Below are 12,308 nucleotides of genomic sequence, written 5' to 3'. Positions count from 1 at the left end.
TTAATCTTTTGTATTTACGATTGCTATATTATATGGTGTATCATTTGTCTCTCACTACATATTCTAGTAATTAACTAATTCATTGTCATGAGTCAAATGCCAATTATGAGGTCATTAAAACCCATAGCTAACCCCATGAATGTTTAGTCTCTGACTCTGCTAAAGAAGCTAGACCACTGCTTGCTTGACAGACATGGACGGGGATTTACATTTGTGAAAAACAAAATATATGTTAAGTGATCAGCTAAGGTATACAACAAGCTCACAGAGTCCAAAACGTATGTCATTCATGTCTGCATGATGAACTAAGAATCAAGATGAGAAACCTTTTTTATTGTTGACTTAATGCAATTAGAGACATTAAATTTGGCTCTGGAGTTGTTCAAAAGAATATTCACTGAATTTGTCATGCTAGAAGGATTAAACATCATGAAGTACAATATATTGAGCTCGCTCTTCCAAGAAACTTGGTAAAATTCCAACTGACCTTTTAGTCGCATAGACCATGAAATGAAGAATTGTCAGACTGACACAGTTTGACTTGCTTACCTGAAGTCTTTCCTAGTCAAGCCAGTACATCTACAAGCTCCAACGAAGAATGTCGTACCAGACTTGACTCTACATGCTGATTGAACACTTTGAAACAATAAGAAACTCTCTAGGGCAATTCCCCAAGAGGTTGGGATCCAACAGCATTGAGATGCATACAATCTTCACCCTGTAATTTTAGCACACCAATGTGAAAAGTTAGGGCTATAAAATCTCCCCACCAACCCCCATCTAGACTACAAATCTACAATTAAGCAATCTGTAAATAATAATTTCAGAATAAATCTTTCACTGGCTGTCTCCTCTTAAATTCGGATCTCTCCATTTTATACAAGTTTGGTTATGTGCCCCAATAATGCACACAAACCTCTAAATGCAGTGTACTTCTCAGTGACCTAAGTCGTCTAAAATGCAGAACACTAATTTTTCTTCTAGAAAATAAGATTTGTTCTGCAAGCACTGAGAAATGCACATCGGCCCTTCTGTAAGTGCACATTGGCCAGACTTGTTTCTGTTTGCTCCCATGCTTCCAGCACTTTCAGAATGCATGTCTAAAATCCTACAATGAAAAAGAAAGAGATTCTGGCTATACCCTGTGGTCTGTTGAAGGAGCAAATAATTAATCGCCCAACGCAGGGCACTGCTCACAAGTAGTCATACATGTCACAAAACCAAGTGATGCTTGGTTCCTCTGAAGATATCATAAAATAGGTTCAACTTAACAACCCCTGGGGGTTTTGAGATTAGATAATCTTCAATACACTATCTCCTATAACCCATCAACTTCGGGATCAAATGTGCATAGTGACCTTTTTTTTCTATTTGCTCCACTATCTCTTGTGCCTCTGTGAATTTTCTAGCTTGCCTAAGTTTTTTCACCAAGGTACTGTATACCATGAAGTTAGGATTGCAACCTCTGGATTCCATAACGTCAAGCATGTAACAAGCTTCCTCATATCTTCGAGCACCACAAAGGCCTTGAATCATGGCATTGTAAGTAAAAACATTTGGAAGCTGCCCTTTCTGGATCATTTCATCAAACAATGTCTCAGCATTTTCCAACTGACCTGCCACGATATACGTAGTAATCATAACAGTGTAGCACACAACATCAGGCTCACAGCCTTTTTTGACCATATCTTCGAAGAAGTACTTGCAAGCGTCCAAATTTCCTCCTCTGCTAAGACCATCAATGAGAGCAGTGAAGTGAATATTTTGGGGAGGACAGCGAACCTCTGTCATATAATTTAAGAGTTTCAGTGCTGCAAGTGGTTTATCTCCTTGGCCAAGGACATGAAGAAGAATGTTGTATGTATGTAAATCAGGAGCAAACCCCCTTTTCCCCATTTCCTCCAACAGCAAATGGAACTGATTAAGTTTCCCCAGCTTATACTTAGCATATATTATGATATTATAAGTTAAAATATCAGGCAAATGCCCATCATTCAGCATTTCCTGGTAAACCCATTCCACCAATTTGAAGTGGCGTTCTTTTAAAAGAACGTGAAGAATTGCGTTATAAGAATGTTTATACGGCCTGTAATTAAAATTTTTTGACCGCAAAAATTTTTCAAGCACCTGTCTAGGCATACCAGCTTCACCACAACTACAAAGCAATATATGAAAAGTTCTTGCGGTAATGGGGCATCCACTCACCGTCATTTCATCCACCAACCTCCACATGGCTTTCAACTCTTCGCAAATAGCAAAGATCTTCATTAGTAGATTATATATCTCGGGATTATGCTCGTAGCCTTCTTGTTGGCCAGCCCAAACGAAAAACTTAAACGCTAATTTTGCATTTTTAGACTTTGTCGACGAATTGATTGACTCAAGAATTCTCAACAAGACAAGCCTGACCAGAGAAACTGTCATTCTCAAGCCAGTCTGCTGGAGCACCTCCTTGACATCAAAACCTGGCATATCTTGTAGAAGAATTCCATATATCAAATTAGCCTCATAATCCAACTTCCCAGAAACCCTAGAAGATGATGAACCACCAGAGCCACTCCCGTTGTCATCATTAGCCTTCTCGTTACGTTCTTGCGGACAAGCTTCGCCTTCACCTTCATCGTTATCAAACATATTAGGGATTTCCTCGAATCCTGTAGAGTCATTTGTATTTTCCTGAAAACCGAGATTGTCCTTAAACTCAGCACAGCCATTGAAATTACCTTGAATGTCTGCATTGCCCTTAAAACCTTCCGATACATTCGAATGTCCAGGGAAATATGGATTGCCTCCAGTCCCTAGAGATCCATTTACATTTCTATTGAAACCTGGACTGCCCTTAAACCCTTGAGATTCATTTGAATTTTCCTGAAACCCCGGTATGTCCTTAAACCCTTGAGACCCGTTTACGTTTTCTTTGGACCCTATATTGTATTTTAACCCTGGCGAGCCATATCCACGTTTTACAAACTCGAGATTTTCCTCGGAGTTTGAGAAACCATTTCCATTCTCCTTAAAACCTGGACGCATGCCTGCCCTATCCGCCCTGTCTTCACCATTCAGCTGCCAAATATCGGAGCCATTCAAAACCTTCTCTCCATTTTTCAAATCGGTTTCAGGTTTTGCCCCGTTTTTGCATATTCTAAAGTCGTTCTGCTCCAAATTTTCTCCTTCGACTTTACTTTTTCCACGGTTTTGGCTGTTATTCTCTTTATCCTGCTCGAGGCTTTTACTAGGCCCTTGACTTTCCCTCTTATGGCCATTTTTATCAAAAGCTGAACCAGACTTGGAACAGTTAAAAGCATATGAACCAGAGGGAATATGTCGAACAAACTTGGATCTGTAGGATGAAGAATACATGACCAGCCGCAATGTGTTTTCTTCTTAGTAAAATTCATAGCGGCTCGATATATTTTCTCTGTGAGGGCACTTTCTTGGAGGTGGATGGCATCGCGCTGCTCTTTCGGTGTCAAATGGGCTAAAAGCTCTGAATGGCTCCTGTGTCTCGGTAGTCAACTGGACTATAAGGTCTAAATCGCTCAGCTGTCTCGTTGGTCTCTGGCTATAATTTTGTTGTGGTTTAAAATGTGATAACTTTGTTGTGGTTTAAAATGTGTGTTCAAATGTCTTTGAAACAAAACAAAACAGAAATGTGTTTAAACGAACAAACGGATTTAAAAACAAAACAAAAATGTGTTTAAATGAACAAATGGATTTTTGTGAAAAATTATAGGGCACGTTATAAAATTAAAATTTATCATTTTGAAAATTATTCACCAAAGTTTTAGCAACATCCACCAAAATATATGTCCGGAAAAAACAATTGTGGGGTTACAGTAAGGGCTAAGCTTTGTTCATCTTATTTTTGATGATTAAAATTCTGTATCGATGTACATTACTTATAATTCACTCGTACAGGTTTAAGCGTTATTCATTATATGCTTTAAATGTTTTTCCTAATTAGTTTAGTTTAAAAGTGGGTTAAAATTTTACAAAGAATTTTAAAATTTAGTTAAAATTTTAAAAATATTTGTGAAAATGTAAATTTCAATCATTAAAATTATATGATCTAAGTGTTTTAAAGATATTTTAGGGTTCTAAAACAATTTATACATTTAAAATTTAATTTTAGTATATGTAAAATAATAATTTTATCAAAAATTACATAGTTGGATGTTAAATAATAATTTCATCAAAAATTATATAGTTAGATGTAAGGTATGGTTGTTATAAAAAGTTAAAAATGTGGAACGTTTAGACTTGTCCTATTCCACTAGAGTAGGCTAAAGGATTAACAATTTGATCTTTTGCTCACAACCTTTATTCAACACCTAACTTTTTTGTCCATAGCAACCCAACCCTTTGTTAGTGATAGTCTTTACATGTCTCCATTAATGGACATTTAATTGTCTTTCTAGTGCTTGCAACATTGTTGATATGTGGTGTTCAATTCTTAATGGTGGTGGTGCATATTCAATTCAAACTTTACCTAGAGCACAAGTGTGAATCCATTTCTCATTTTCTCTCCCTTGAAGTAGTTAAACTCCCAATTCGCCAAAGTGTTGAACACAAATAGAGCACTCTTTCCCCTCCATGCTTAGCTCAAGAAAGGTATTTCCTTATTTGTTTAGTGAGGAAAATGGATTGATTTACAAATAGTGAAATACTTACACATCATTGTCAAGGGTGATACATCAATTTGAAATTCTTTGGTGAGGTTAAGTTATAGTAAGGCCAACCTAAAGTGCATAGCTACAAAAGGCTATAGCAATGCTTTCCAAGGTTCTTGATTGAGTGCAACTTAGGGTTTCTTACCCAACTACCACAATCAAATTTGAATTTTGAAAACCAAGGAAACCCTCATAGGTTGAATATATCTTAGAAAATTATGTTTTTCCCCTAGGAAAAAATGTTTAGCTATATATTAAATCCAAATTGGAAGTGTCTTTATGTTTAATTTTTTTTAATAGTGGATATTTTTTTTTCCTTTCTTAAAATTTGTTATTGGTTAGGTAATTGTCTATAGAACTTTCATTCTTTTAGGTTTTACGTGTGGGGCAGTTAGCCTATTTACCAAGTGTTGCTCAGTGTTATTGTTAGATCTTTGTTTGTATATGCCTATGCCCCAAAACTATTTGCCTTCATTTGAAGTGATTCTGAGTTTCCTTCAATGACTTATTTGTTTTGTAAATCGTTGCATGTTAGTCTCTAGCATTTTTATGAATTAATGTATAAAAAGAAATCTTCCCATATTACATACATATTACCAAAGTTTCAAACTAATCAAATAAAAAAAATTACACACTATAATTAGTGCACTTGCTTCAAATTATATTGTAACTATACAAAGTTGAAAAATCAATAAGCCCACAAGGAATCTAGGCCCAGTGTTGGTGTTGCTTCTACTAAGGGACCCAATTGGTATGATTGAGTTACTTGTTTAAATATGGAAAGATTTAAGCACATAGTAATTTGACCTTATATTTCAATAGCATGGGTTTCGAAGGTTAAAGTGTGGGAAATCCCATTGTTCTCCATGTTTCTTTGTTGCTACCAATCATGTCAAGTTTGACCCATATTCCATTGCTCTTCATGGAGAATTTTGAGATTAGTATCATTATTAGCACTAGATGAAGACAGCTCCATTTTGCACTACTTTAGGTTCTATTCACTCATCAAACATTGTTCGATGAGGGCAATAAGGATGGGAAATTATGGCAACCCTATATGTGAAGAGACAAGTAGAAAACTCCCACTATATGATATTTGAGAGAAATTGGTAAACATTGGAGTCATCGTCCTTGTATTCAAATTGAAGTAAGGGTCATTTGGTAATATAGTATTATTGTTGTAATATGAATGTTCGTTGTCTAGGAGTTTAATTTCTTCATTATGCACTATGATGGTATAAGTTGGGGATTCCAAAAGTGCAAGCAATGAGTGAGACCTTAGGCATCCATCGCTATAGAAGTTCATGGTTATTAAACCCAATGTTGTCTTCTTTCCTCTTAATTTTTTATGGTATATGTGACACAACACCCACTCATTTTGTAATTTTGATTAAAATGAATGCAATATCATCCTCGAGGTTGATAATCAAATATTTGTCCATCTATTTATATCCCAAAACAACATCAATAACTTAGGTGTAGGTTCCTTAATTTTTGTAAGAAAGTTCTAGCATAATTTAATAAAGGCAATATTATTGATAAGACAAACATAGAAACCGATATCAAGCAAAAAATGTTAGGAGCATTATGTTCTTACCATGTAATTTGAAGTCGAATATAAGGGGTAAAGGGTGACCATTAGGCAAGTGACCATTGGGATGCCAAAGCTAATTGAAGAAATGATGTACACAAGATTCAAGCGTGGAATTGGATTGTCATGTCTTAATAAAAACATGGAAAATGGAATATAGGCTTGTGATTCACAAATATGACACCACTAGCATGAATGCACCCTAATAAAATGAATATAAGCTAATGACTTATAAATTCGATGCCAACATTTTTGCATAAAATAATGGAAAGCAAGAGAAATATCAACAACATGATATATTGATGAGAAAATAAAAAACAATAAATATAAAATCATTTTGTTAAATTTTTTTAAAATACTAAGTTCCCAAAAATATAGAAAATCAAAATACACAACCTAATTTAAAATGTAAATAAACAAGGGAGGCTGCATCGCAGCTAGTCCCTGCCTTTTGCTGGGTGAGGCTTATGAAGGAAAGAACATATGATGTGCTTTACTTAACAGTCTAAATGCACATAAGAATAGGTTTTTAGCTAGATTTGCTTAAGATCATGAAAGTAAAATAACTTTGAACATTGAGGAATAAGATATATACACTACATAGCATGCAGTGAATAAAATCGTGTTAGCTAAAGTATCCAACAAAAGACGAGTTACTTTCACAAAATACCTCAGAAAGCTTTGTTTCAACTGATTTTCATTTAAAAACATATCATAAAAGAGATAAAGAGGCTCATCTCTGCTACAACCAACTTGTGGTGAACAACTTGTTTTCTTGTTGCGTACCACTCTTCATCCTTCCTCAGCGAAGTAAGGGCTGGAATCAGCCTTAAGTTCCCAGTATTGATATAGGTTGGGCACAAATTGATAAAAGTTAAACATTTGAATAGGATTGCCGAGTGTACTGAGTTTCCACTCTTCCGAAAGTTTTTAATAGAGATGCTCAACAACTCTATTCGGAGGAAGCAACAAGTATTGTTGAGATGTGGTGGGGTAAACCAGGGTGGTGTATTGCGATCCATCAATAGTCGGTTTGCAACTTTGCATGATGGCCACCATTGTAGATGAACGGCTTAGAAGATAGTACGAAGAACGTCCACTCAAAGCAATCTCTATGTTAAAGGGACAAAGTACAGAACGCATAAAATAGTCAGGAGGAATTTACAGAAGGACGAGAGGAACAGAAAGTAATGCAGGCGCGCGCCCTTGTTAAGACAACCAATTAGAGATCTTACTGTACTTTCTTCAGGGAGAATACTGATATAAGAAAGTAGAAAACACTTAGTTTTTGCCGAGTCTAAGAAAGGTTAGTAATATTTGAAAAGCACTGTCCTGAGAGAGTAGAAAACACTTAGTTTGCAGAGTCTAGGATAAAGTCGTACTATATTTAAAAAGCACTTGAGTTTAGCTTGGCCAAATTTAGGAAAAGCTAAAGAACCAAAGCATTCAATCTCCACTTCCAAGAAATTAGCTGTTACCAAAACAATAGAATTGGCCGCATACTTAAATTTGTCAGCTTTCTTTTTTAGGCTTCTCAAGCTAAATTTTAGCGGAAATTTTATTTGTCCGCCATGTCATGAAAGCCAAATGAAAAAGTAAATGAAATCTGCACGCGTTGTCTCTATCTTACTTTGTATTTGCTCGCAGAGTCCATACAAAGATCTGCCAAAAAATGGAGATTAAAGTTTTCAGATAGTTAGAAAAGTAAGAGAAATCCATCTTAAACCAAATAAGAAACATTAAAATTTTTATTAAAAGCATTTTATTTATTAAAGATTATTTATAATTTATATTTATCCCTATCATATATAAGATTTTTAGTTATCATTTAAACACAACCCGTTCTTTAATGACATTATTTTTTAATATACTCTACAAAACTTTGCATAGTGGCAAATATATGTAAAGTATCAAAGATTTCATGTCTGTCGAGGAGTGTGTTAATAATGTTAAAAAAAAAAACAAGTAGGAGTTTGCATGCATTTGACGTGTCAGTAGCAATGCATGCATTTCCCACTAGGCTAGAGTAACCGCAATTACGTGTGATTGCGTTCGAATCCCTTAATTTCACATTCCAGTAAGCAGGATGGGATCCAGAGGCATAGGAGTTGAATTAAGACCAAATGCTAGCGAGCAAGAATCCTTTGTTTGTTTAGTCACGAATCCCCCTTCTTTTGCGTTAATTGCGAATCCCTTCTTGAAAGCCTTCTTCCCTGCTTCCTCAACCTAGAAGAGAGCAATAGCTGCAACAGAGGGTTCCAGAAGGGGAGGGCGGCAACCCTTGAAGAAAGAAAGCATGTTGATGTAACCGTTCTGAATCAAAGCGACCAGATCATGCATTGTCAGGTGAGAGCCATTGCTTATAATTGGAGTTGTTGGGTCTCGATTGTGTATGGGGAGAATAGCTCAGTTCAGAGGGAATCGCTCTGGAATGACATTGTATCTCAGGCCTCTGTGGTGAGGGGAAATCCATTGATGATTACTGGGGATTTTCATGCTATCAGAAATCACAATGACAGAGTAAGTGGGTCGAGTGATTGAGAATGAGCCGGGCGAGAGGGAGGGTTGTTAGCAAAATTGAGAATGAGCCGGGCGAGAGGGAGGGTTGTTAGCAAGTTAGAGGGAGGGTTGTTAGCAAGTTATTATGGGCCAGTTTTGAATCAAGCAATAAAGAAAGGGTTGAAGGCGGGGCTGGTATTAGTGCTTTAGGGCATGGTTACAGGTAAGCGCACTTCATGCATGTGTATCGAAACACTACAATGGTATAATGAAGTTCTGGTTCCTCAGTTTTATATCCAGTTACTGTATATATCCATTATTTTAATAATATAAATTCCATTAACAATCTTTATTGTATATATCCATTACAACATGCATAGGACAGTATCAATTTGGGTTATGTACTAGTTGGTGTACAGCGGACTGTTTCAATATAACTCAAAGTAATTGACTGCCTTTTATTCATATTGATCGATTATGTAGCTACGAAACTATAGGTAAGTAAATCTAAAAGAAAACTCATTTAAATGTTGTAGGAATTAAATGTAGATCCCAATTTTATTAAATATTAAAATTTAAAACTTCTTTCTTTCACAGCTACTTACTGCTTCTACTAAGCCGTCTAGCGGATGAGATACGGGCTTGCTGAGAGGATATGAAAGGAGATAAAAGAATAATAATGTGGGAGATATACCTGAAGGTTTAGCAAAGGCAGGGCGGCAGCGGGCGGTATCTGTGGAGATGCTTATACTGTATCATTTGCCTTAAAGAGTTTCACTCATAGAAGTCAAGTTTCACTTAAAGAGTTTCACTCATAGTAGCCCGTCTCGGACCGCCGATTGCTAGAGCTCAACAAGTGGCCGGAAGAGGCTCGCCCCTCTCTCGTTAGGGGCTTATGCAGGAACAATCATAAAAGAACAGGAGTACAACCATTATGCGCTAACTTCCACTTCCATACTAGAGGATATGGTTTCGACAAAAGCGGGGGCGTGGGATTTCATGAATAAGTAGAAAGATGCTCTGTCTCATCCACTCTGCGTAGATTGAACGCAGAAAACCTGATTTCATACCTGTAGTCTTTCTATCTCATTAGTAAGGGATTGGACATCTGGGAAATGGCAGTGTGACCACCATTATTTCTTGATCCGTTTTCATTTGCTTGGATAGACCCAAGCAACCCAAGCAAGACCCCAGGATGCAGCTCAACCCGTCCATAAGCAGCATCAGATTCCAATCACATTCGTGCGAAGCATAAGTAGATAGAAGTCGTTTGGTGCCCGGAAAAGTTAAGCGCTGCGTTCGTCCAGTTCAGTGCCCGACGTAAGTCCTAGCGAAGCGTCCCGGCTTCTGTAATAAAATGAATTACTCTGCTTCCTGTTATCTCTGGTTTATATCTTAGCAAACAGGCGGTGGCATATCAACGAATGTATGACACATATTTAGATGTAAACGAAGTGTAGGCAGGCATACATGCAGTGGCGGTGCAGTGGTAGATAATATAGTTACATGTACTGTTGCATATTCATAACATTTAATGCCTTAAACTAATATTAGAATTAGTTTATCTCCCTCAAAAATTCTCGAAAATGCGAAAGGAACATACTAATATATGATATGATTTTAGCCTCCCCGCCTCGGGAAGAGGCTAAATAAGATGATTAAACCGACTGCCTTATAAAACTACACGGTGATCCTTAAAGAGTTCGGATAAAGTTAGATTATCCATGAAAATGACTAGCTAGAACTAATGCTATTTCACAATTTTCGATTGCTATAGTCCCTGGCCATTGCCATATGGCAGGGACTAATAAAGAGAGAGAGTCTATGAAAAATTTGGCAAATAACTTATGCTACAACCTCTACCATTCGACATGGAGGTTTTAGTGTAGCTTTAAATGGATGTTCCTTATAACTAAAAGAATTTGGGTGAGCAGAGGTTATAACGGATAGTTTTTGCAGTGCTTTTTGTAACGCAGATCAATGTGTTTATACTTAAAACTAGAAGCTCTAATGTTGGTTCAAGTATTATGCCTTAGAATTGTCATTTAGTAACAAACCGCACCAATGCTCTTATAAAAATTAGACCCCTCGTCATTATTTCTCATCGGAGTTGTCTATAATGCGACTTTTTGAGATTCCGGTGACGGAATCCGGCGGAAGAAATTGACATGAAATCATGATTTGTTGCAGTTAAAATGGTTTTTTAACTGCATATTCGGATTCAGCACCCTGAAAAACCCCTGGGACGGTTTCATTGTGCAGAAATTAGCTATCAAACTTGGATTCCAATAAATTACTGCCGGATTTTCACCGGAAAAAATCGCCGAAAAGACTTTCAAAAAGTCGCGTTAAAGACTACTCCTTTCTCATCTTATAGACCTTTTACACATTGATATTTTTTTTTTCATACATGTGTAACGCACCGATTTGCTTGGTGTATAAAAGCATCGATGCCTATTGTTTATTTAAATCACCACCATGTCTATTGCATTTGAAGCATTGTTACATAATCAATTATAAAGCACTAAAGTGGTTATTTTATTGTGAGCAATGGTGCATGGACAACTAGAAAGCATAGGTGCGGTTTGTTTATTCAAAAGCAATGGCGTGGCTAATTTAATGCAAGCAGATAAATGCATATGATATATGTGTGCATTGTAATATTTTGAAATAATAAATATAATTATACATTGTCATTTAAAGTAACGGTGTTTTTCACAATTGTAACACCGATGTGGTAATGTAATTTATAGGCATCGGTGCGTGCTATGCATAAAAGTGTATTGTTATCTATTTTTATAGTGGGTAGCCTTTAGTAAGTTCAAAATAATATGTATCTATATGTATATATTTTAATGATTTATTTTATATAAAATTTTAATTGAGTATCTAAAAATAAATTATTTTTATAATAAATTTTATTTCTATATTTTAATTAGTATGTTTTAATATAATGATTGCATTAAGGCATTATTTAATTAGTGCATTACACCTTTGTTCATTGTAGCAATGTAGATCATCTCATATGTTAATTAATTGGCAACACAACATTTTACAACATTAGATCATGCAACATAATTGGAAACCAATTTTATTATATATGACTAAGAGATCCATCATCAAACAAAATGGGATGTCACAAATGTTCATAGTGATCAAAATGCAGCCAATATATAATTGTTACACTTATTGGTAACCTATTTGCATCAAACTGGGACAATGTGTACAATATATTAAACAAATGTCAACATGTGATTGTTACACTTATTAGTAACATGTCCTTGTACTTGGGATAATATGTTGAGTACATGAAACAAAATTCATGGTTTTCACGGAGGAATATTCCAAACATATAACTTGCAATAACGTTTAATTATAATGATTGTGATTCATCACTTGAATTGCATGCATGCCTCATTTTTTCATCACTTACAGACAATATTGCACTTCGGTTGTTTAACCTATTATTTTGTTAATCAACTTGTGCTTGATGTTTTATCTCTTCCTCTTCCATCTGCAAACATAGATATAAAGTGTAATAAGTATAT

General features: G+C 35.9%; 1 protein-coding gene across 1 annotated transcript; it reads right to left on the bottom strand.

The window, feature by feature from the left end:
* Positions 1 to 306: 306 nt before the first annotated feature.
* LOC149152755 (uncharacterized) lies at positions 307 to 3,596 on the bottom strand. Its single transcript, XM_089440006.1, has 2 exons — positions 1,142 to 3,596; positions 307 to 718 (listed from the first exon to the last, which is right to left on the bottom strand). The coding sequence occupies exon 1, from the start codon at positions 3,358 to 3,360 to the stop codon at positions 1,312 to 1,314; it is 2,049 nt and encodes a 682-aa protein (XP_089296132.1). The 5' UTR covers positions 3,361 to 3,596; the 3' UTR covers positions 307 to 718; positions 1,142 to 1,311.
* Between the last annotated feature and the right edge of the window lie 8,712 nt (positions 3,597 to 12,308).

The sequence above is a fragment of the Pinus tabuliformis genome, chromosome 9 (genome assembly GCF_031772625.1).
Source record: "Pinus tabuliformis cultivar Carrire ecotype Pingquan chromosome 9, CPIR1, whole genome shotgun sequence".
NCBI lineage: Eukaryota > Viridiplantae > Streptophyta > Pinopsida > Pinales > Pinaceae > Pinus > Pinus tabuliformis.
Note: the sequence above shows the minus strand (reverse complement) of the source record. Positions and strands in the feature narration are given on the sequence as shown.